This window comes from Pinus tabuliformis, chromosome 6 (assembly GCF_031772625.1).
Source record: "Pinus tabuliformis cultivar Carrire ecotype Pingquan chromosome 6, CPIR1, whole genome shotgun sequence".
Taxonomy (NCBI): Eukaryota; Viridiplantae; Streptophyta; class Pinopsida; order Pinales; family Pinaceae; genus Pinus; species Pinus tabuliformis.
The window spans coordinates 842,768,578-842,795,469 of NC_142292.1; the positions used below are offsets into that span (position 1 = coordinate 842,768,578).

At 34.3% G+C, this 26,892-nt stretch overlaps 1 protein-coding gene and 1 long non-coding RNA gene across 6 annotated transcripts; one reads left to right on the forward strand and one right to left on the reverse strand.

The window, feature by feature from the left end:
- Positions 1-2,853: 2,853 nt before the first annotated feature.
- Positions 2,854-4,718, reverse strand: LOC149261504 (bidirectional sugar transporter SWEET1a-like). Its single transcript, XM_089381918.1, has 5 exons — positions 4,604-4,718; positions 4,290-4,509; positions 4,057-4,215; positions 3,779-3,898; positions 2,854-3,292 (listed from the first exon to the last, which is right to left on the reverse strand). The coding sequence occupies exons 1-5, from the start codon at positions 4,645-4,647 to the stop codon at positions 3,074-3,076; spliced, it is 762 nt and encodes a 253-aa protein (XP_089238044.1). The 5' UTR covers positions 4,648-4,718; the 3' UTR covers positions 2,854-3,073.
- A 17,787-nt stretch (positions 4,719-22,505) lies between these two features.
- On the forward strand, positions 22,506-25,419 carry LOC149261505 (uncharacterized). 5 transcript variants are annotated; one of them, XR_016248472.1, is made up of 5 exons: positions 22,699-22,865; positions 22,929-22,999; positions 24,123-24,178; positions 24,285-24,643; positions 24,738-25,419. It is a non-coding gene; the product is annotated as an uncharacterized LOC149261505 (long non-coding RNA). The 5 variants fall into 5 exon arrangements; XR_016248469.1 differs by lacking the exon at positions 24,738-25,419 and having other exon boundaries at positions 22,506-22,865; positions 22,982-22,999; positions 24,285-24,609; XR_016248470.1 differs by having other exon boundaries at positions 22,706-22,865; positions 24,123-24,643; positions 24,738-25,418.
- Positions 25,420-26,892: the final 1,473 nt, after the last annotated feature.

Below are 26,892 nucleotides of genomic sequence, written 5' to 3' on the forward strand. Positions count from 1 at the left end.
AGTAAGGAGTGCATGTTCGTTGGATATTCAGAAGGATTCAAACGAGGTAGGTTGTTATATATGTCCACAAAAAACTATAAAGTTTGAAGAAGATCCTCTACATGCAACTCCATAGGAACCTACTCCATAACCTCCACCACTTCCATATGCCAATATTCAAGATTATGATTCTTCTTACACTTGAAATGAAAATTCCAAACCTATTGAGCAAGTAGTAGAAGATTCAGATTCACCACCACCATTGACATAGAACGGGTGCATCACAGTAATTTGTTAGATTATCTTTCCAAAATATATTAAGTGGAAGAAATTCAACATGCACTTATAGCAACGGAACCATGCATGCCCTTGTATTATTATGTGATATTATCTTCTGATCCTCAATTTTATGAAGAGGATAAAAGAAATCCCAACTTGGAAGCAACAATGAATGAGGAATACAATTTGTTCATTTTGAACCACAAATTGGATTTGGTTCTATTTCTAGCAAGTCCAAAGCTTGATCATTGTGAATGGATCTAAGAACGAGAATACTAGAAAATTATTGGGAATTAGGATATACCAAGGGAGGTGGGGGCATGAATCAATATTTTACAAATTGTACACTCCTTTAACAAATCATTCAATCTAATAAAATTGGCAAATAGCAAGACCTTATTCACATGACAAATGTACATAGTGATTTTACTTGGAAACGAATCCTAGAGAAAAACACAAAGCTTATTTTTATTATGATGTAAATCAGAAGCCCCAGCTTTGATTACATCAATGTTTATAAGGACCTACTCACAAGAGGGACTAACCCCTTCAGATCTACACGCACCACTTGTACCACTTGCTCTCATACCATTTGTACTACGCACCACTTGTACCACTTGCTCTCATACCATTTGTACTACTGGTATAAAAATTTAATTTGGTACCACTTGTATCACTTGTATGATACCCAATAGAAATATTGGGAGTGAGAAAACAATTGTTATCTTGGTGTTCTTCTAAAGTAATTAGTGTAGGGAATACAATGGCCATATGAGAGAGAACAATATGCTTCCATTAATATGGAATCATTGTGCACAACTGCCTCTATGACTGTACAAAATTTAGTTTAAAATTTATTCCAAAAGATATCTTTTACAATTTTTATATCTCTATATATACCACTTTTATCAATGGGGAAAAACTTTCTAATAAGCCCTCTTCACATTAATTAGACTCATACAACTCCGTAAAACTTATTTAATAATGATGAATTGCATTGCATTACAAGAATGATATTTTATCCACCTTGAAGAGCAAAGGTGTTAGAACCCAAACAAAGATTCACACATATCTTCTATTAGGAAATTTTGCACTCACTAACCTCCAATGGAATAATAATTGAAGGAACATTTAAAAAAGAACAAAGAAGACATAGTTATACACCAAACAAAAGTCACACTATATTTTATTAATTAATCAATAGTTACATATATCAAAATAGATCATTGATCATAATTACTAAAAATAGCTAACCTAAAATCTCACAACAATTAACAATGTGTAACACACATGTAATACACATGGAACTATTACTTCCAAGCCCTTCCCTTAATGTTTACATGTCAAATATTAAAATCACAAATTACAATAGCAATATTGATCTTTGTTTTGTTGATCTTCATTAACACCTACACCCACAGTGGAGCCTCACATACTACCCTCTCTCTCCGCCAAAACTTCAAGCATATCACTTGACTAATTTAACAGCTTGTGACCATCATTGACATACTTGTACGACCAAAGGCTCTTGACTACAAAGAAAAATAATTTGTTATTGAATCACTGTATGGACTTACTTCTATCTATCAAAATGCATTGAATTGCAATTTTCATAGTTATATAATTAAATAGTTTGGGTAGTGTGTATATTGAGAAGTCAATCATACAACTTGACAATTTTTAACATACACAAAAAGATAATTACAATTTTGATAGTTATATAGTTAAATGGTTTTGGTATTTTGTATATTGAGAAGTCAATCATACAACTTGACTATTTTTAACATACACACAAAGATAAATGATAATTGTTAATCTTGAAGCATTGAAAAAACAATTTGACCACCCACATATAATGGAATATAAACATAACCAAATTAGTGATATGTTTTATTGGAACAAAATAACATAATGACTAACTCAAACTATGTTACTTTATTCAATACAAACTATGTTACTTTATTCAATAATAACTTTCAGTTCATCATTACACACTTCAATAATAATAATGACATATTGCAACATAGGAAAACTGGAACCCACACCACAAAGTTTTACGAGGATTTCATACAACTTCATATACATACACGAGATCCCACTCAAAATGTAAGATCTCAACCCTTCAAAATAATAACGATGATGTTCCCTATTTAGCTCTGGATATCACATCTGATCTGGTATGGGTTCAACAATTCCACTAATGGATTCGTCACTAGTGGCAACTTGACTATATCCACATCAAATCACAATAAGGCAATGATTGCTTCTTCAATTAAATAGTAGAACAACACACATGCACACAAAAATATAAACACATGAAAAATACACAATCACCTTCCTGCACTATCTCATATATAATGATTTAAACTTGTAGAATTTGCATAATTATAGCCTCTCATGGTGGAACTAACTCTGATACCAATTTGGAAAAACTACCAAAGACAAACATAAAAAACTACCAAAAACAAACATAGTTACACACCAGAGACCAATCACACTATACTTTATTGGTTTATTGATAAAAGCATAGTTACATAAATAAAAGTAGATGACAGAGTAAATCCAATAAAAACTCTCAACCATTAACAACCAACTCATAATACACACCTATGTTACACACATCTATAACATAGATGTAAAAATTATTTCACAACAAATTATGTTGTTGAACATCATTTCTTATTACTGCACTTTAATTTCCATTCCATTCTCCTCGTTGCTTAATACTACACTTTAATTTCCATTCCATTCACGTTTAATGTCCATTCCATAGTATAAGCTTTTGCCTGCCCATAAAATCCCTTTTCCACTTCGCTCATTTAAAAACATATCCCTTTTCAACTTGGCTCATTTGATCAACGCGGCCTTGTTCCTTTTCCACTTGGCTCATTTGATAAACGTCCTGTACCTTTGCCTCTTTTTCTGGAGGAGGAGACGATGTAGCACTGTCGTTGTTCGTATTCTTCCAGTCTTTGTAAATAACATACAGAATCAACTGCAATGCTCCGAGGAAACTTCCAGACCCATTTGGTACCTGTGGATCCATAAAACCATTGAAAAATTTAACACCTCCATCTCATAAATACAGCGCTAACATAGAGTTACACTAGAATAGAGTTACCCAAATTCGGGTTTTATAAGGATTTTAGGTTGCAACGGTAAAGATTGCAGGTAAAGGCATATAATAGAGAACTGAACGTGTAATGCTTAAAAATATTTACTTTATTCTTTGTTACTTGTAGATTTTAAAGGATATTACACTGAATTAAAAGTATTATATCTACAGCTTTGATTTCGATCATGCTATGCAGTCATGTTTAATGATGTTCTCGGACAAGTAATTTGAATACTTACCTATTTTATTTTGTTATACAATTTTTACTTCTGTAAAAGATCTTTATGATGAAGGTTATTCAATCATGAAACAGATTTTTTTTTTATCTAAGTTACCCAAAAGGTGAATGTTTATAATTGTCGTGCAAATATATTTATCATCTATGGTAAGTATTGTTAAACGTACATAAACGAATGGATCGTTTCCCAAGAGGCCGAATATGAACCAGGAGGTGCCGCATAGGAATACAAAGAGAGACAGGAAGAACGGCATATACTTTACGCTCTTCGTCTTAATCACCAACCTCTGCACATCATCGAAATCGCGCTTCAGGTCACTTCACATATCATACTAAGGCATAAATGTAAATTGTTGAAAAAAACCGCATTCTCTTGACCGTTATGCTGACTTAAACAATGCTCACTGAAAATTGGTTTTGCTAAAGAGGAAGTAGAGAGATTTACCATTACTGACAGAGGAGACCCGTACATGCAGATGGAGAAGATGGCGCAAACGAAGCCGCAAAATAACCTCCTAACTTTTCCGTGCATTGCCAAGAGCGATACCAGGACAACCATTGCAAAAAAACTGAGAACAGCTACCAGAAGGCCAAATATCTTCCCCTGTTTCATCCACCGTCATTCAAATGGGCATCACCCTGCTCAGAAACAAATTTATTAATCAATACTATACTTACCCTGTATTTCTTGTCACGAATATAGCAGATGAACACAACTGCGTAGAAGAATTCTATGACGGCCCCAGTTCCGTTAACCGTGCTCATTAGAAGGTTATTGGATGATACAAACGGCATGCCATACCATCCAGAAAGCAAGCAATTCAAAAGCGTGGAAACATACGGAAATCCAGAGAACTGTTCTGTCGATTTGTTTTTAATAATCTTCCAGAAAGTAATTCTGCAAAGTACCAATAGGATCATAAACAATTACGAATTATATATGCATCAATATGTGTCCTCATTAAATGACTACATAAGTTGGGAAAACTCACAAAGGAACTAAGAAGAGTATCAGGGCAGTGATGTTGCCTGTCATGAAAGAACAAATGAAACATTAAGAAACCGGAAACAAGCTTCTTGCATCCAAGAAATTAAAGTGGATAGAGCGTGTATACGCACCGAAGATGCCGAAAAGGAAATGTATATTAAACATTTTACTATCTTCGGTCCGATCGGCGCTTGTATAAGTGTTTAGATTCCGTAATCACTTCGCTACAACAATCGATTAACGGAGTGGAACCAGATCATCGATGAGCAGATGCTTCTGTCATTCATGAACAACACCAGATTATTTGCGCGCATTGAAATTCAAATTTCAAAGTTTGGAGGGTTTTCAAACTTCAATCGTATATGTATCGTATACAAAGGTGCATCCCGCTCAAAACTCAAATCTGAAATTTGAAATAGAGGGACTGTTGCCGCAACAAATACGATCTGATGGGAGGCTGCCGGTGGCTGGGGCAGGGTTGCCGGGGTTTCGATGGGCAGCCGGGAGCGGGATGCCGGAGACAGATACATGGTCCGATGATGTATGGTCCATGATGCTCTATGAGGCTGTCAGAGGGGTACCTCTATAGCATTAACTTTGCTATAGGGGTGGAAATAGGACTCGCCGTACACCAACACGCAATTTCTGCACATGACGCTGACAGTAAGGGCGAGCAATATTTCCTATGCTATTGGGTATTCAATGTGGTTTAAGAGAACTATGATGGGACCTCAAGTCGGCCAGCGATCGCCTAGCAACTTCACCATACATGCATGGGCATGTAACGGGACAGCTCACCAGCCGGGAAAGGACTCCAGCCTCTACCGGAAAATAGTGACGCGACCTGCAGGGCCTCCAATGTCAGACGGATTGGATGGCGAGACGAATTGGGTGGGCGGCCGAACAGTGGATCGATTTGAAATTTGAATTTATCTGCTAATGAATTTCCCTGGGGAATTTATCTGCTAATGAAATTTCCCTGGTCGCTGTCGCGCTCGCCTGGGCGCTCAAGAACAACGGAATCATAACAGCTTTTGCATTTTTCGCCATTCTTTTTTTGCTTGAGCACACAACTTTTAAAGGCCTCATCACTGATTATGTGCCAACGGAAGGTCACCGATTATGAATTGCAATCGGGATTAAAGGGCCCAGGACTGTGGACGGTAGAAGAAGACAAGAAGCTATCGATTTCATTTTGAACAATTGTTACAATTTTTCGCGCACTTTTACAAAGATTGCCAGTGTGCCCGTGATTCCATTACGATTTCCTTCTTGTATCTCCATTTCAAGTGGAAATATCACATGAATGATTTTGAATGTGAGTTCGACGTGAAAGCTACAGGCTGGGATGGAAAAAATTTATCCGTCGTGATTTGAATCTGATAGGAAAGGGAATCTTGTGATTTGAATGTGACAAGGGAATCTTATTATCGAGCTCCATTCTCAGCTTGGCAAATAGGTTCAATTCATTGTATTTGGTTGTTTAAAATTTAAATTGGAGACTTGAAATGAAAATGCATCTGTTGATCGGGTTCGATTCCTGCTTTGGCGAAATAGGTAAGTGCCATTCTTAACAGTTTTAATGCGCTGGGTTTCGTGGGGTGTCCGAGTATCAACCGGACATGAATCGAACTCTTCCCATTAAAATGCATTGAAATAAATCATTTCAAATGGATCAATGCTTTGATATCTACCTTTAAAATTTAAAAAATTCCTAAAAACATATTGGAATTTGGTTTGATATGCGCGAGTCTAAGATTAAAATAATAACAATTTCAAAAGGTTTTTTTTGAGCAAACTAAACTCTAAAATCATTTCCAAAATTCAATGTTCAAAAAACATGTTAGGGATGGCATTTTTGTTCGAATTTAAAAGACAACTTGCGTTAAACTATAATATTAACGACTAATACTATCACAATGAGAAGTTTAAAATCAACCTACAGAAAAAGCTACAGCAATTGTAATTTTTTCATTTCATAAACTTCAAAATCCTCGTATTTCCTAAACCATCACCTCCAAACTTCAAACTTAATAATGCTGCAAACAAAACCAACCAACCCACCTTGCTCCTTTTTCACTACCTTTCAAAAACCAACCAACCCACCTTGCTCCTTTTTCACTACCTTTCAAAAACCAGAAAAAAAAAGAAAAAGAGAATTATACCAAATTAACGGTTTTTTTACAAAATGCTTAATATAAACTCAATATCCCTTTTCCCAAAACACTTCTAAAATAAATGAATTAAAAATAAAAATTGTAATATTGTGTTTAATAGTATACCATATAAAGTTTTGAAAATTTAAAAATAATTGAGTTTCATTGTGATGCAATCAGTAGATTCATTTACCCATAAATGATTAAATAATCAAATATTTTGAGATGCAAATGATTTTTAAATGAAAAATTTGAGGAAAGGTTTGCACTTATAGAGATTTGATTTCTCTTGACTATTGGTAAATCTATAGATTTATATTGATAAACTATTTTAACTATAAATTTTTGACATTAAATTATTTATGTTTCATATTCTCTACTTTAAAATGTGAATAAATGCCACATATTTGGAAATAGAAAACATATATCCATAAGGTTATATATATAGGCTAATAAAAAATAAAAATATAAGAAATTTTTTAATTTAAATTATTTTTTTCTCTATATATAAAATTATGTTTTTAATATGAACATGAAAATATTTTACTTATAATTATCATAAATAAATAAAAGTAAAATAATCAATATGTGTAAATGTTTTGGTGAAGCATTTTTATAGGATAAATGAAGAAATGTAAATAACCAAAATAAAATATTTAAATAAACTTAGTATATATTAAAGAAATAAAGTGATACTACAATTATTTTAAGGTATATAAAAATAGATGAACGAAATTATAAATTTAGGATAGAACCATTTTGAATCAAGATTTACCAAGCACATAGAGAATCAAATCTGTCAAATTACAAATCTCATTCTAAGTGTAAAACTTGAGTAAAGGTTTACATATGGAGTTTTGATTCCTCTAAGCTCTTGGTAGATCTAGAATTAAGATGAATCTATGCTAATATCGAGCAACACAATAGTAAATTTTTAACTTAAAAAAATTATTTTTGTTCACTTGTCTTATATAATATATACCAGTGTTAAGATGAATCTATGCTAGTTTTGACCAACACTCTAATCAAATATTTTAACTATAAGTTTTTTTTTTCCACTTGTTTTATATAATATATAAGTAGTTCACATTAAAATATTTTATTTATGACTCTCAATCTCCACATTAAAATGTCATTACATATAAAAATCTAGTCGATATGATCTAATCTCTCTCCCCATATATATATATATATATATATATATATAAACCAAGGATTGAGAGGGATCAAATATCTCAAAATGCAAACATTTTTTAATGTAAAATTCAAGGAAAATTTTGCACCTTTAGAGATTTTATTCCTTTGGACTAGTATTGGTAGATCCATAGTTAAATGGATCGAGGTTGGTTTTGGGAAACACACTAAAAAAAATGTTTTAATTATAATATTTTTTATTTTCACTTGTTTTATATAATTTATAAGTAGTTGACATTGAAATATTTTATTTATGATTCATATTCTCCATATTAAAATGTTAATACAAAGAGAAAACATCTATCTTTATAAAATGTTATACATTTTTCTAAAACCCCAAGTTATTATAAATCCAAGGCAATAATATTAAACCCAAGGGATTAATATTATAAACCCAAAGCAGATAAACTGAAATATAAATATTATAAACCCTAAAATAAATATGGTTGACCATGGTTCATTTTCATATTCAGAAAATATTTGTCACAATGTGGCATTCGACCATGGTTGACCATTCTTGAGCATGATTGATTTTCAAATCAAGCGAATCTTTGTGACAATGTGACGTTGGGCCATGGTTAATTTTCATATTGAGAAAATCTTAGTCACAATGTGACATTGTGTTGAAAAAGGTGTAACTAGGTTCAGTCTTCATAATGAAATGATCTTTGTAAATGATGAAATAAAAGAAATAAAATTATTTTTGTATGCCTTGTTGCGTGGGTTTCATGAGCAATAGGTTTTTTTGTTAGTGGCTCACATTGAGAGCCTTAGGATTTATTATTAAGTCAAAGAGTCAATGTCATGTATGAAGAAGCTCTTCTTGAGCATATGTTTAATGCATACAAGTCTATAGAAATGTCAAGAAGCCCTCCAAATGATAAGCACAATCTTCTTCGTCATGTCGGCCTGCAAAATGAATAAAAAACAGTCATGTCGGCTCAAATAAAGAGACACAATGGTTCCCTCTCTCATGTATGCATATATACAAGGCAAACCACTATATATAGGCGTGAAAAGGATCTACATTATAAGAAGGATAGGAACTCGGATCCTTTGAAATCTTGGACAAGTACAGTGGTTCAGAAATATCCGATGAGTACAGTAGTTCAGTGTTGTGGATGAATAAGGATCTCTGTGTTTTTCGGTGATGTCTCGGCCTCCTCATAGTCTTAATGAAGTAATGTCTCGACATACTAAGATGTAGTCCCATTGTCCACATATGTGTAATGAAGATCTCTTAATAATATACTCTTGGCATACCTTTGTCTCAACATACAGTCTTGACATTCTTGTGAAGAGGAGGATCTTAAACTATCACTCTCTGTCTCGGCATACATTTAAGATGCAGCTATAATTTGAGCATAGAAGTAATCATAGTTAATACATAGTCATAAGTATGATGAAGATCTTGGTATATATATACATATCTTAGTATAAAGATCTCGGTGTTATGGTGAAAGTCTCAATGGAGGAGCAACAATGATCTTAGTGGAAGAGTAGCAATGATCTCAATAAAGGTGTTGCAATGGTGCAACTATAATGATATATGAGGTGCAATAATGATGACCTCAGTGAAGCAACAGTGATGATGATGATCTCAGCAGCGACAAAGAAGAGGATTAGTGTCTTGGTCTTGGAGTGGCCTAATAGGTCAAGGGTAATGGTCTTGGTATTTGTCAATTGGAATCTCTATAAGAAAAATTTTGTGTGCTAGGTTTTCCTCTTTAAGAGTGAGAGGTTTTGGCCCTGGCAGAAAGCCAACATCTTGTGTCCTTGTCTCTTTTGTTTTGGTAACTATTGATGAACTAAGAATGCACTTTAATAATAAAAAGCGAAGATAGTGCTAATAAGAAATAGTTAAAAATAGCTCAAAAATAGTTATCCTGGTGAGAAGAATCTTATTAACATAATTTGCCCTAGATTCTTCAACATGGTATCAGAGCTAAGGTGCTAAAGTCAAAGGAAGGGAGGCAAAAAGAGATATTCAAGGATCATTTTTCAAGAAGGGCATCAAAGAAAGTTGAAGGGTTTTTTGTTTCAAAACCTACTTCAGGGATTGAAGGATCAGTCTATAATAGCAGTATACAATGGTAAGGGATTTTGTCTATATAATTAAGGAGAAAGTCTACAACAACAAGACAATTTAGCCCTACAGCAAGGCTGATTTGGATCCTTATCTAAAGTTCTAGGATCAGGTAATCTCAGTTAAAAGATGAAGCATTCAGAACTCGAGTACATATCAACAATTTTGGTGTCTCCCATAGTTTCGGTCTATGTCATACAGTGATCTCAATAATAACATGATGGCATCATAATAGTGACAATCACTACCTCGGATTGAATCATTTGCTATAAAGAATACAGTCTTGACAACTCATATTCATGATACTCGATGGCATATTGAAGCAGATCATCTACAACATAGCGCTCAGAAATAGGTCCAGGTACTATAAGGTGATCATAGAAAGTAACCTTGATATTCTATGATTCTACATGATGATGAATACTACAAGGTTCACATGTGTGACAACAAGAATTCCTGGATGTCTTTCCGAAAAAAATTATCGGGCTTCCCACAAAAAGAGAAATTGATTTCAATATAGAGCTAGTTCCAGGAGCTACCCTAGTGTCAAAATCCCCTTACTGAATGAGTATGCTTGAATTAACAAAGCTTAAGATGCAGTTACAAGAGTTGCTAGATAAAGGGTACATTCACCCAAGTGTATCACCTTGGGGAGCCCCAATGTTGTTTGTGAGAAAGAAAGATGGGACCTTGCACCTATGTATCGATTATAGGAAACTAAATAAATTAACTACTAAAAAGAAGTATCTATTTCCAAGAATTGATGATTTATTTGATTAAGTCAAGGGAGCGACTCAGTTTTCTAAAATTGATCTATTGTCAAGGTATCATCAAATCAAAATAAAAGTGTGAGTAATCTACAAGACAACATTCTGAACCCATTATGGTCATTATGAATTTGTCGTCTTACCGTTTGGGCTTACTAATTCCCTTGCAACTTTCATGAGTTAAATGAATAGTATTTTCACCTTTACCTAGATAAATTTGTTTTGATTTTTATTGACGACATTATTATATATTCAAGGAACTTAGAAGAGCATAAGGAGCACCTTCAGATAATGTCGAAAACCTTAAGAGAAAATTAGCATTATGCTAAGTACAACAAATACGACTTTTGTGAGGATCCAATTCAATATTTGGGACGGAATAAGTGAGTGAACACAAGCTATTAAGTGACGGATAAAAACAAATAAACATAAGTACCTTATCATTGTAGGATAGCTACTATGATTTCGAGGAGGGAGGCTCTAAAATGAAGCGAAGGAAAAATTTTGGAAGGTGATTGTAGCTGCTACAATAGGACTTTCTAATAGGCTTGCCCAAATCCAGAAAGAAAAATTATTCTATCATGGTAGCGGTGGATAAGTTGAGAGAAAAAACTCATTTTATCCCTATCACATATACTTACAAAATTGTTGAAATTGTAGATATATTTATGAGGGAGATATTTTGGTTGTATGGCATGCCGAAAGTAGTTATTTCCAACCAGGATGTAAAATTTACTTCTGTATTTTGGGAAGCCCTTTTTACTGGGTTAGGCACTCATATTCAATTCAGTACAATATACCATCCACAAATAGATGGGAAGACCGAACGAGTTAATCAAGTCCTAGAAGATATGCTACGAATGTGTGTGATGTAATAACCAACCAAATGGGAGGAATACCTTCACTTTGTTGAATTTTCATACAACAACAATTATCATGAATCTTTGAAAATGAGTCGTTATGAAGTGTTGTAGGGAAAAAGGTGCAGAACACTTACAAATTGGAACAATCTTGAAGATAAGTTAATCCTAGGGCTTGATATGCTTGTGGAAATGGAACAAACAATGAAGAAAGTTTGATAGAATTTGAAGGTTGCCCAAGATAGGCAAAAAACATATGTTGATAAAAAAAACACTTATAAAGAGTTTCAGGTAGGAGAGCATGTATACGTGCGAATTAAAGCCAAGAAAAGTAGCTTAAGGTTGAGTGGAAGTGCAAAGTTAGCATATCAATATTTGTGTATATGAAGTGTGGGTGTAAATTTATGAATAATGAGAGTAAAGTTGTGCATTTGTGTACCTTCATCCAGACTCAATTGTATATAAAGAGAGAACTATGATATTTCAAAAATTGTAGGTAAAACAAGTGACTTCAAGTTTTTATCCAATGAATTTCTAGGAGGGATAAAGAATCACACTTGCAATGGGCCCTATCATGGTACTAATGGTACTAGGTATATTAAGTTACAATCATGACTTCAAGGCATGTAACACAAATTATCATTTTGAATGGGCTATATCATGGTACTAGGTGTATCAAGTTACTATTATAAGACAACACAATTATTATGTTTATTAACTCTCTTTTTTCAAGTCTTTTTATTATTAGCCATTGTCATAATTTTGATTTGTTGGAAGTAAAATTATTTAAGCTTGCTATTAGTTCATTTTCTTTACATTAATTTTTTATATAGTTTTGAAAATTTTATATATATATATATATATATATATATATATATATATATATATATATATATATATAGTCTCGAGGGTTAATTGGTTGAGTCCTGTTATTAAAGTACCATAGTTATTGAGATGTCACTTGTTCAATTCTTTTAGCATTCTCGCGGTCAGACTCCGTGGTTGAGTCGACAAGAAGTGATCCCTTTGGGTGGATTTTCCTGTTACAAATATTCCATGGACGTAGCAGTTTTGTTTGTTACAAATATTCCATGGACGTAGCATTCACCGATCTCCACGGTTCATCAATTCTTTCTTGCCATTGTTTGAAGAGTATATTGATGGGATGTAAATCCTTAAATGACCAAGATAACTTGTAAGAGTAAAAAAGCATAAGATAGAAATCATTGAACATGTTTCTTTATGCAAGAATGACATTTTGATATAACTTGAAATTGCATTAGGGTTATTTTTGTTTCCAGCACTATCAACCATGTATTGACATATTTGAAAATGGATATAAGCTCTCATTTTTCCTTGCAAATTGTTTGTTCATTCTTTAAAATGTAGTTGCAACCCTTAATGTTCTTACAAGTTACTTTTTGGCCTTGATAACTTCCACGGATTTGTGGACTATTTTTTATTGAGGGTAAAGTAAACAACCAAAGTTGAGAGCTAGGGTATCCCACTAGGCATAGAGTAAATAGTGACACGGTGCTATGTTAAGGCACTCCATGGTGTAAGGTCACTGGTTCGAAACTCTGTGGGCAAAAGTCCATACATGCTAAGAGTTGGTGTGGCCCAAGCCACGTGTGATCCCTTAGTAATTTTTATTACTTAGATGCCTCTAGGTTGTGGCTACTCAAACCATAGATTAGTCATGCAAGTCACAAAAACTAGCAAACAAAAAGTTGAGAGCTAGAGCGTACCAAGATTGTCATTGGCAATGTCAAAGCCAATATGGGAATCAATTTAGGCATCATTGATATGGGCATAGCTCATAATGTTGGTGGAAAAGTAAATTTCATTTATAAGGAGTTGTTGATGATTTTCAATTATGGGTGAACACTTTCCTAGTTTGAGTTTTCTTTTTTTTCTTGCTCATGTATTTTGGTATCTACCTTTGTTATTTTACATAATCTATTTTTTTATATTGTGGGGTTTAAACATCTTCCATATATGTTTGTAGTAAATTATGAATCAATATTGTCTTTGTTTTATGACATGAGCATTGTTGGATTGTTTATTTCAAAATAAGAGAGAATGGACATTTAAAATTTTCAATCAATTAAAAATTCCTTACCAAAGAACTAGCTTAAAGCTATTTATTTTTTTTCATTTCAGTAACTAGAATGCATGCTCGAATTAACTAGAATTCAAACCTTCTAAATCCATCTTTGGTTCCAAGCCCTTATCGCATCATAATATCCTTTGACCTTATATATTATTATAGGGTCATATTGTTATTGCACAATCAACTTTGTTCAATAAAATTAGGGCATTGTAATTTCTAACACTCTGAAAATTTATATAGCTTACATTGCATCAAGATCTGTATAAATCTAAACATGAAGTGTGATGTGTAACTCTCAACCTAGCCACTTACCTTTTCATTATGATGCACCCATTGAGGCAATAAGTTGAAATATCCAAAATAAAATAAAATTAGTGAAGTGCTTATTCAAAAAGCCAAAAGTCTTGCTTCTGATACAATTGGAAAATCAAAAGTCTTGTTTTGGATATAATTGGACAATGGAATTTTACTTTAGTATCTACAACATGTTGGAGGAGGATTTGTTGAGGGTTAAGGAAAGATAATGGAATTTTATTTGGGTATCTATAACATGTATTTTAGTAGCATAGATCTATCGTAAGTACGAATCTAACATGAGCTAAGAGGGGTTAAATTTCTTCAGGTGCAAACTTATTTTAGAATGCAAAAACAATGTGTAGCATTTCATTGTCTAATTGTATTTTTGAATGCTATAGAGATTACATAACTTAAACTCGTATGTCCAAAAAATCTTTGTTGGATTTGAACAAATATATATATATATATATATATATATATATATATATATATATATATATATATATATGTATGTATGTATATATACACTAAAATGTAAAATACTAACACCATACCACTTCAAACTTTTTATTTTTAAGTATAGTTCAATATTAATTCATATTAAAATATTATTTTCATAATTCACATTAGATATTTTATTATATACAATAGTAAAGTTTTTTTTTTAACATTTTTTTTTTCGTATACAGATATATATGAAGTTTCAAATACCATTGGTTGTCAAAACTTGGAAACCCAATAACAAAGGTTAAAATTTCATATATATATATATATATATATATATATATATATATAATGTTAAAAAAAATATTTTAAGGTTGTGTATAATGTGAGTTACTAATAAAATATTTTAATATCAATTAATATTCAAGTATACTTAAAAATATATTAATATCTGTATTCAAGCTTTTGTGATCCATAATAAATTAAGCAAAGTCTTTCGGTAGAAATCACATAAGAGAAATTTTTAGCACTTTGCTTCACACTGGCTATAAAATGAAGATATTTTGTGAATTTTATGAATTACTATTCACTTAGAATTAAAAATATATTAATAACAAACCAAAACCATTTTAATGTGTGTTGGTCTATGTTGGTTATAGCCAACATTGCGTTTATATTTAGAGAACATTTTATTTTTATTTTAAGAGGGACGTGTCAACTCCAAATTGAGCTCGGACATACTTACACATAGCCCCTTGTTAGAGGAAGATTTGTTAACGGTTAAGGAAAGATAATGTTAGTTTATTTGGGTTTCTAATGTAAGTTTATTTGGGTTTCTATAACATGTTGGAAGAGGATTCGTTGGGGGGTAAGGAAAAATGATGGAATTGTATTGGGAAAAGATAATGGAATTTTCTTTAAGTTTCTATAACATATTGGAAGAGGATTTATTGAGGGGTAAGGAAAGATGATGGAATTTTATTTTGGTTTCTATAACATCCTGGAAGAGGATTTGTTGAGGGGTAAGGAAAGGTGATGGAATTTTATTTGGGTTTCTATAACATGTTTGATGAGGATTTGTTGGGAGTTAAAGAAAGAGGCAAAGGTTTTTCTTCAAACACACTTCGACAATGAAATTTATTGGGGTATCTATCACATGTTGGAAGAGGATTTCTTGAGGGTGAAGAAAAGATAATGGAATTTTATATGGGTTTCTATAAAATTTTATTGGAGACTGATTTGTTGAGAGTTAATTAAAGAATCCAAAAACCCTAAATCTGACATTTAAAGCCCTATTTCTAAAGAAAAATCTTTTGAAATCTTTCAAGGACTATAAACTAATTTCTTAATTACTCAATTTATAAGATCATCACAAATATCCTAACAAATAGCTTGAAGAATGTATTATCATAGTTATCTTGGAAGAATAATTTGGATTTCTCTTCAACCAAGAAATTCAAAATGTTATAGGGTCATCTTAAGATGCTATAGAGTCATCTTAGGAAATGAGAAACTATGTGGTAGGAATGATCCCTAAATGAGATGCTCTATACAATGGAAGTTTCATGAATCTTAGAAAAATGACACTTTGTCAAAATCAAGATATTTTCAAATTTTATATGTAAATGAAAATGACATTTTGTCAAAATCAATATATTTTCAAATTTGTACATGTAAATGCTTAGTGTTTAAATTCCTAATATATATATATATATATATATATATATATATATATATATATATATATAATTTTAAACTAAAAATATTTTGTAGAAGACCAATAATAAGATGTTATTTTTTCTTCATTATTATTTTAATTCAAAATCAACAACTTAATAATAAAAAAATTTCACTTATATTTTTTAAATATTACATCTTATTTTTTATTTTTTTTAATAATTATAATATTTTTATCTAATTTGTATTGTTTTCACCCTCTCACATAATTGTTTTTTGGTCTTATTTTTATTTTAACTGATTTATCTTCTTCCACTTTTATCTTAATATATAAATTAAAAATAAAAATTATAAACCCCTTTTATAATTAAAATTTAATATTAAATACATATCAAATACAACATCTCTATATACGACTTTAAATGATCATCATTTCTCTCTTTTTTATTATCGATTACAATCTGTTTTAATTTGCTTAAGCCTTCATAAGCTAAACCGTTTCTCTTACTACTTATCCATAATAATCTATTTTAAATATGTTCAACTGTTATCTCTGATCAAAGTACAATTTCTTTTAAATTGGTCAGAGATTCCATAAGCCAAACGCTGCAATTTTTGGTAAACTCCAAATTTACAGTGCCGTTTGAAGGATGTTCAACTATCAACTCAGAACTTTTCTTAAATCAAACTTACCTATACTTTCTACTTTACAAAGTATCATAAAAAGCAGACTGGCTCTATCAATTCAAAATGCCCAACACTTTTCTAGCATGATTGTCAACCTGTGTCTAACTGCAAAAAAATAAATAAAAGCGAAAGAGAGCGAAATAAGATCCCTCCAAGAATAAAACAGGCCAGTAATTCCATGTGATTATGTCTTGTTCCTTTCTTTTGATGATCAGAGATGGCAGATGGTCAGTGGAAAGAGAGAAACTGCGGTGAACGTGAAAGGAGGGCGTGAGGTAGGTTAATGAGTTAGGGCCAAAAGTGGGCGTAGAAGCCATGCCATCTGAGAACTGCAAGAAGCTTTTTTCGCATTTTGCCTGGTGATCTTACCAAGTAGTTCCATGTGGATGGGTGATTGTAGTGAACCTCCACAAAGAGCTCGTCCAGAATGAGAGGCATCTCTGGATTGCTGAGCCATCGCCTCAGAATCGGCCGCTCGCTTCCCTCGATGTCCATCTTTACAACCACTGTATCAATCGCTTTCAATTGCAGCTCTCCTTTCATAAACCTTGTTATTTTTATGACATTGCTGGCTGTAAGATTTTTGAGATACACAGATCTAGATCTGCAAAACAATAAACAAGCTTGCAAGAGAAGGAAGGAAGCGAGCAAGAATTGAGAAAAGAAAAAATTGATTCTACAATATTAGTTTTAGAATAAATACATAAAAGCAACTAAGTTAAGCTTAGTTGTACATGCAATAACTAAAGCTAACTAAAGCTAAGTGTGCTTTATCTTATGTTAATGTGTACATGTGCCACATGCAAGCAATAAGTTAATTGGAGCTAATCTAGGTGCATGTACACCAACACAGCTAGTCTAAGTGCATGTACACCAACAACTGGAGCTAATCTAGGTGCATGTACACCAACAACTGGAGCTAATCTAGGTGCATGTACACCAAAACCCCCCCTTAAGCATAACTTAGGTGAGTGTGATGCAAAATGAATGAGTCCCGGCAACACGGCCATTTTAGGTACCCATATACAATGCATAAAAAGGAGGAAAGAGGGAAAACCCAGTGGGAAGAAAACCCCCCCTCAAAATATAATGCAAAAGTAGAGAAAAGACAACTGCTAGGTAGTCGTGTCCTTCACCCCGAGACGATCTCGCAGGAATCAAAACTTCTACTCAGTGAAAGTCTTGGTGAAGATGTCATCAATCTGCTCGGAACTAGGACAGTACTGAAGATCGATGATCCCATCATGAAGGAGTTCTCTAATGAAGTGCATGTGGATCTCGATGTGTTTGGTACGCTGCCACTGCACTGGATCTCTGCAAAACTTTAGCGTACTTTGATTATCGCACCAGATGACAGTTGGATGATGGACACTAATCCCAAGCTCAGATAGGAAATGTTGTAGCCAAATTGCCTGAATAGTGGCATTAACTGCTCCTCTATACTCGGCCTCTGCTGATGATAAAGCAATGGCAGCCTGCTTCTTACTTGACCAACAAATTGGGCCGGATCCCAAACTAAGTACATAACCGGAAGTAGACTTGCGATCAATGGTGTCGCCAGCCCAGTCTGAATCTGTGAACCCGATGAGATTCAAAGAACAATTGGCTGCATAATGAATCCCATAGGTGATTGTCCCCTGGACATATCGAAGGATGCGCTTTGCAGCATTCCAGTGTAACTCATGTGGCTCCTGCATGTATCTGGAAACTGCTCCGACAACATAGGAGAGATAAGGACAGGAGTGAGTGAGATAAAGAAGACTTCCCACAAGCTGGCGATACAATGTGCAATCAACCAATGGTGTGTCTTTGCCATTTTCAAGCTTTATCCCTGATAAAAAAGGTGTGGCTGCTGGCTTGCAGTCACTCATGTGAAATCGTGCCAAAAGATCTCTGGCATATTTTGGTTGAGAAATGGTAATGCCAAAATCATGCTAATGGATCTCTAGTCCAAGGAAGAAATTTAGCAAGCCCATGTCTGTCATAGAAAACCGCTTATGCAATGCATTTTTGATGTTAGTAATGACAGAAGCTGAACTACCCGTTATCAAAAGATCATCTACGTAGAGTACTATGATCAACAAGGAGTCAATTTTCTTCAGAAAATAAACATTGGAATCAGATTTGCAGCGTACAAAATTTGGGTGGAAATTACAGATTCTATAGAGGTGCGATGATTCTTCCAACACCCCCCCTCAAACGCAACTTGGTGGAATCGAACCTGGGTCCAAGCTCTGATACCATGTGGAGGTTTGCCGTTACACCAAAACCCGCAGATGTTGGTAAACATTACAAGCCAGTAACTAGGATCCTCAGGGTGGAAATTACGGATTCTATAGAGGTGCGGTGATTCTTCCAACACCCCCCCTCAAACGCAACTTGGGGGAATCGAACCTGGGTCCAAGCTCTGATACCATGTAAAATTTTTGAGATACACAGATCTAGATCTGCAAAACAATAAACAAGCTTGCAAGAGAAGGAAGGAAGCGAGCAAGAATTGAGAAAAGAAAAAATTGATTCTACAATATTAGTTTTAGAATAAATACATAAAAGCAACTAAGTTAAGCTTAGTTGTACATGCAATAACTAAAGCTAACTAAAGCTAAGTGTGCTTTATCTTATGTTAATGTGTACATGTGCCACATGCAAGCAATAAGTTAATTGGAGCTAATCTAGGTGCATGTACACCAACACAGCTAGTCTAAGTGCATGTACACCAACAACTGGAGCTAATCTAGGTGCATGTACACCAACACTGGCTTTATCATCTCAGTTTGACACAAAGCTGTAGTGCAGCTGGTGCGGAGGTTGGGGAGTGGCCTTTACAGTGAGGGAGGAGGGATTCGTCTGTGCCACGTTACTCTTTGTCAAAACCAAGCGGGCTCGGCTTTTGCGGGAGCTTGGAATCGACTTCGAATGCGTGAATGTCAATTAAATCGAAGGGGTATATGTGAATAAACCAGGCTAGGCTGGTGCTGAATGCATTAGCACCCAGATCCAGCAGAACCCATCGCTGTCTGCGATGGAGATCGATCGCCTTGGAAGGCAGAAGCCACGGCAAGATGTGCGTTTTGTCCTGCACATCGTCGGAAAATCGGAGGGCGAAACCTCTGCGGAAATTGTTGCGATCGTCGAGCTTCTCAATGAGATGACCTTTTAGAGGGCAGGCAGCTGCCTCCTATCCACTTCATCTGCCGCCATGGATTCTCAACCTGATCTTCATTTTTGTCCAAGAATCCTTCTCTCGTCCTGCACAACTCGCTGCTGTTTCTGGCCATGGCTTCCCATTCATTATGCTTAAACACTTGGCTTCCCATTCATTATGCTTAAACACTTGCGCAGTGAAGCCTTGGTGTTTGCAAGTCGCAGAAACGCCAAACTCAATGCCAAGAAAGCCAAATCTGTGCATGTGGTTCACATAAATATCAAGAAAAATATATATGAACAGTATGAGGACCAAGGCATAGAGTAGCTACAGATGAATCGTTTTGCTTTTTCTGGTGCCCTTTGTGTCTGAGAATGAGAACGAGAATGAGAAAAGCAGATACATTGCAAATTTTCACAATGAATGCAGATAAATTCAAATTTCAAATTGATCCACTGTTCAGCACCCGCCCAATTCGTCCGGCCCGCAGGTCGCGTCAGTGTTTTCCGGTGACGCTGGAGTCCTTTCCCGGCCCGAGAGTTGTCCCGTTACATGCCCATGCATGCATGGTGAAGTTGTTAAACGATTGCTGGCAGACTTGAGATCCCATCATAGTACTCTTACACTGCATTGAATACCCAATAGCATAGGAAATATTGCTCGCCCCACACAAGTATGCCTCGTTCCAATCCGGTTATTTTGCGGAAAGGTACATCATCGGAAACTTAATAGGAAAAGGCCAATTATCCATTCGAGGTATAATATGTGTGCTTTAAGCAATATAACGAAAGTGAGAATTTCATAAATGAATGAAGACCTTGTAATGGGCTTCCCTTATGTCATGATCACTATGAGAAATCATATTTAGATACTCCTCTACAAAGAAATTCTGTAAATAGCTCATTCCGTTCTGGAAAACGAGTTGCCGTTATTGATTGGTTTTAGTATCGCTGTAAATAGTCCCTGGTTGATGCTTCTTAGGTAAAGGAATTTTGATTATGGTCATGCTGAACGTATGCTTCCAACAAGTTTCCAAATTTCTGTAGGCTTCATCTAGGGGAAAAAAATTCCTGTGTATGTAGGGCTTTTCTTTACGGAATTATATCTAATTCAAAGCAACAAATAAATAAAGTAATATCATATTCATTTTATTCAATAATTTATCAAAAATATTATATTATATTTTGCAATAAAAGTAATTATATGACCAGAAATGTTTATTTTGGAACAAGATTTCCACAATGTTAATTTAATTATTAGTAATTATTAAGTAGATGGTAGAGATTTAAACTCTATAAAGAATATTCTAGAATATTTTTAATACTATATGTTGATGATCTTTATTTCCAAAGTAGTTATTCATTTTTATCTATTTAATTAAATTCATTAATTAAAAAATAAGTCATATAAAATGAGTTATTATTATTGTTTTTTGGGCATGTGGTATTAATAAGCCATGATATTGGCCATGGTATTGTAACAAAAACTATTTACAAATTAAGAATCTCCATAATAAATTGGTTCATATTTAAAAATCTTGTTACATGTTTTTTAAATGCATATATGTTTGACTTGTACATTAATTATTTTTATCATTAAATAATAATTTTAAAAAATATATAATTTAGTCTATATTTTGTTTTTGTTTTAGCGATTTAGGAGGTTGAAGCAAGTATTTTGATGTCTATTATATATTGATGCTTATTAGAATTTACCAACCATATAATTTATATACCTACACTAACTTAAAATTAATTATAATAAATTTAAAATTAACACTAACTCTAAGTAAATTAAAAAAAAAAAAAATTAAAATTAAAATTTCAATTTTTTATAAAAATTTCATCCAATCCATCTCCAAGTGAAAATATATATTTTCAAATTTAAATATCTAAAAATTAAAATTTCAATTTTAATTTTTTTTCATGCAATCCATCTCTAAGTGAAAATGTATATTTTCAAATTTAAACATTTAGATATTATAAGAATATCTATAATGGAAAATGGATTAAAATAAAAGCAATTGAAACCCTGCCACAGTCAAATTCAAGCTTGACACCAATTCAACTCGCATAAAAATATAAACTCTCCAACCAACGATCATTCGGGTAAAAATAACGCTATTAATTTGACACATCAAGTTCTCAATTTGGAAATTTATCCAAACTATTAATTTTGACAGGCCAAGTAATCAACTTAGAAATCAAATTCAATTGAATCCATCGTGTTATCAATTTTATATTAGAATAATCATCTTATATTATTAGTCCCTGCCATCTGTCATCCGGCAGGGACTATTGTAATCGTTCAATGCCGACTTAGCATTAATTGAGTGCTTTCCCCATCTGTTATACACCGCTTATACTAAAGTCGTGTGAGGTGTTCTGTGAACATAACCAAAGTCGCATTCCGCTTTAACGTTTCTCATCTTATTTGGCCTCTTCCCGAGGCGGAAGAGGCCCGAAAATACCTTAACTTGGAAATTATGGCCCTGCATTCTCGCTAACCGTCAACGGGTTTGAACTAATGCTGGACTAATGCCAGCATTAAATCTCCGGCATTTTATGTGCATTTTATGTTCTTATTGCATTTGAGCTATCAGAGGAGGCTGAACCGGTTGACATAGCTGTTGCAATGTGTCACTCTGCATGCAGAACAGATGCTGTCGGATAAAGACTAATAGCTGGAGCTGGAGCTGGAGCTGGACCGAATGAAAGCATGCTCGAATGAACCTGAGGCCTCAAATGACTGTGGCGGGATTTCTGTGCAGAGGGCGCAGAACAGGCCTCAAATGCTGAGACTGTGGCGGGATTTCTGTGCAGAGGGCGCAGATCATTCAGGTAAATCAAACCCAGCAGTAATTTCACTTCCGTTCTCTTTCTTCACTGTAACCAGTCCTGCAGAATTCCATTTTCCAGGCCTCAAATGCTGAGACTGTGGCGGGATTTCTGTGCAGAGGGCGCAGATCATTCAGGTAAATCAAACCCAGCAGTAATTTCACTTCCGTTCTCTTTCTTCACTGTAACCAGTCCTGCAGAATTCCATTTTCCTTTTTCTGGCCACCGCAACGATTTCATTTCCATACTCGGTCACTCTTACAGTATTCCCTCCTACAGTGGCCAGTGCAGCCATTCCACCCCTATTCTCTACGTTTGTTGTGGCATTCATGTTCAAGCTAGCAGCCTCTGCCAGTCCTACGTAATTCCCTCTTCCTTCGTTAAACCATGTAGTGAATTCACTTCCATATTCTTGCTTCACTGTGACCAGTCCCACAGAATTCCCTTTTTCTTCTTCGTCCCCAGCAGTAATTTCACTTCCATGCTGTTTCTTCACTCTAACGAGTCCTACAGAATTCCCTTTTCTTTCGTTGGCTCCGTCCGTGCTTTCACTTCCACACTCTGTCTTCACTGTAACGGGGAACTCTGTTTAATACCGGCTTTGTTAGACTTCATAGTCAATATCAGTTACAGATTCTGTTCAGTATAGAGCCCTTAGAGTAGTATGTATATATTGCCTTTTGGACTAATTGCCAATTTAGTAGGAATCTGAGAGTACAAAGAGTGATGAAGGGCAAAACAGAACTTCCATAATAACTGATGAAATTAATTTAGTTTTTAGTAAGTCTGCAAAATTGCTAAGTTGCATCCTAAAATAGTAAATATCACTGATAAATTAGTCATCGCAGACTTGGGATTTCAGTCTCTTGAAATCTAGGCATCATGTTCATACAAGCACAAAAGTGAAATGGTTTGCATTGAGGATATGATGAGGGTTTTATTTGCTGAGACAATCTAAGTTATTTCAAGTGTTTTTGCATTTTTTTTAATGCTTTTTGAACAGTATGCATAATTATGCATTATCTGTTACCTGCTTAAGAGATGGCTGTTCATTCTAATGGCGTGCAGGTATAGTACCTAAAAACAAAATAATATTGATTGGGAAATAATTAACCCTGAGAAAATGTTATGCAAGCAGTTATTCGTCAAGTAGATCATCCTGATATACTGCAATTTAAACTCGTATCTCTGATTTGAATTTTAAAAGACATGTAGCAGCATGTACCTCATGTAGAAAATCGTTTCTACATGTAATTGCAGGCATGGAGTGCGCCAAGATGGACCTGAATTCATAACGCAATGCCCCATTCGCCCAGGTCGAAGTTATACATATAGATTTACTATCGCTGGTCAAGAAGGGACTCTCTGGTGGCACGCACACAGTTCATGGCTTCCAGCTATTGACCCTGTTTGCATTCGCAGGAAACCCGAACAGGAGCTGGCCCCAACATTTCAGATGCATTCGCTATAAATGGACAACCCGGAAACCTATTTAAATGTTCAAGTTCAAGTACATCTACGCCTGCGTTAATTCATCCAATAAGCTGAATTTCTCTGGTTATTTCCCAATCTAGCGTTGGCAAGAATCGTCTGGCAAGAATCGTTAACCAGAGGCGAAGGTTGAATAACCAGCCTCATAATGGCTGGAATGATATAATGTCACAGATCACCTCCCTGCTGCCAAGCACATGGCTTGCATGCAATGCACGTGGTAAGGACTAATCTTCTAATCGCTTGCAGTAACGAATCCGAGGCACTCATGTCTAGCTACCGTGCTCTAGGTAATTATTCCCCTTTAGTTGTGCCCCAGGTTTCCATTTATTTCTGTCTTTTAGAATTTTTGTTGTCCCTATACTTATTTACACGTTTTTACAGGTTATATTGCAGGTATTGATCCGACCATACTTTTCTATTGAGGCTACCTTAAATATCTATTGAGCTACCTTAAATATTTGAATGAGAAACTAATCAGTTCTCCAACCACACAGGTCGGTGGATTTGTTTTTCCTAATCTATCTACGAGGTACTGATTGCTGCATTTGTTTTGTCTATCATGCATGTGGACGCGTGTTCTTCCTACAATCCTTTCTTAGCTGGATTTTATTGTATTCGTATTACCTCAGGATGGTCACTATTTCTGGGTCTTTCCCATTTCCCAGTTTAGCTATTTAGATTAGACATTATGTATCCTATGTTATTTTTCTACAGTAGCAGGGTTTTAACTTTTCACTGCCCCATAATCGTTGCAACTGAGGGTACATTTTAGTAAGAGGTTATGGCTATATGCCTTCTCGACGAACCCAGATCTTTGATGGTTAATGTTATTCCAGAATTTGATTTTTACTTGTTTGTTGAAGTCTATGATGTGTTTGAATCGTTTTCCGGGATTAATGGGCATAGCCCTATTTACTTGGGCACTGCTAAGTTGTGTACACAAATTTATTTCACGGGAGGATAAGGGTCAGTACAGTGCCTGTGCATTTTGTTGGTATATAAACTTCCGTTTATGGTTTTGAACGGCTGCAGTATTTAATTTGTCAACATTTCCTAAGTTATCTAATGCATATGGTTTACACTTCATATCAGTGTAGAAGAATGAAGTAATGTTATCTCTTTTTCTTTCCGAATTCATCTTATTAATTTCCTAAGTTATCTAATGCATATGGTTTACACTTCATATCAGTGTAGAAGAATGAAGTAATGTTATCTCTTTTTCTTTCCGAATTCATCTCATTAATTATGTTTATGTGCATCTTGTTCCAGTTCTATTTATTTCTCAAATGGTGAGGGCGTTTTTGCTCTAGTTTTTATTTATTTCTTATATATGACGCAACTGCTATAACTAAGTCACTATCCTCTTAATTGAAGAAGTTGGGAGGTTATCAACCTACCTTATAGGCTTCCCTAATTTTGTTTATGCAAACCCTCCCTTGATCACTTTCCCTCTCAGGACACCACTCGAATGTATTAGGTCACCCCATGTCTTCTATTGGAAAAACTAGGAGGCAATCGACTCTAACAGAGTGTACTGAACCTACTCTTATTTATCCTAATGGATGGTGGATCTCATACTTTTCATTTTCTTTCAATTGAGACTGGCGTTACGCCTGGTGACAATCATTCTATTAATAGCTATTCCTACCCTCCTATAGTTATATCTACCCCAAGATTTTTTTTCTTCGTATATGCATATAAGAAAAACTTCATTCATCTAATTTACTTCCCTCTGTTGTTAGATACCCACCTATAACCTAGTGAAATCAATCTCCTATTTGATTCCCCCATATCTATGCCATATTTTCGCATTTAACTTCGTCTTTGATCCCCCCATATCCATGCCATATTTTCACACTTAACTTCATTCTCTTGAGGAATAAATCAGGGTATAGTCGTACGCAGTTATCTTCTAGTATAAATGCAAAATCAGCAAGGTACTGGCGAGGTGAAATGGTAAAAAACCTCAAGTGTACTATTCCAAGCAATGTAAGTTTTAAAGTACTTCCTAAAGACATGCAGTCTGAAACATAAATAACCAAGTAGTTGTTCACTAGATATATGAGTTATTAGAGGAATGATAATACTTAGTATAGTTCCGGCAGTTGAAATAGTAAATGTATCTCTAGTTGTACACTTTTTTAATCATGGCTATTTTATCATTTATTCACGGATCATTTGTAATAACAGAAAACTGTAGTTGTATAACATAATTCTAATTGTACAGATTTCAGAGTATTTCTAATAGCCTGCATGTTTTCAAAATACAATTTTCCAAACAATTATTTACTATGCAAATAATATAAGTAAAAGTTCTAACAACATGCAATTCCAGCTACAAATATCTAGTGGACTATTCACTATGAGTTGAAATCACGAGAAGTTCTAGCAGTAGGCATTTCCAAATATAAATATCCAGTAAATTAATCAGTATATCAATAGAATAAACATATGTTCTAACTAGATAAACGTAGCCATAATTGAAAAGTAGCTTGTACTTGACGTGTGATTATGCGACCACGCCTTCGAGTAGGGG

Bases quoted from the DNA above. Each gene is read 5' to 3' on its own strand.
- LOC149261504 (XM_089381918.1), bottom strand. From the start codon at position 4,647: ATGACAGGCAACATCACTGCCCTGATACTCTTCTTAGTTCCTTT. The intron at 4,510-4,603 runs GTGAGTTTTCCC...GGTACTTTGCAG, and splicing joins ATACTCTTCTTAGTTCCTTT to AATTACTTTCTGGAAGATTA. The intron at 3,293-3,778 runs GTACGTTTAACA...ATGGATCCACAG, and splicing joins GAAACGATCCATTCGTTTAT to GTACCAAATGGGTCTGGAAG.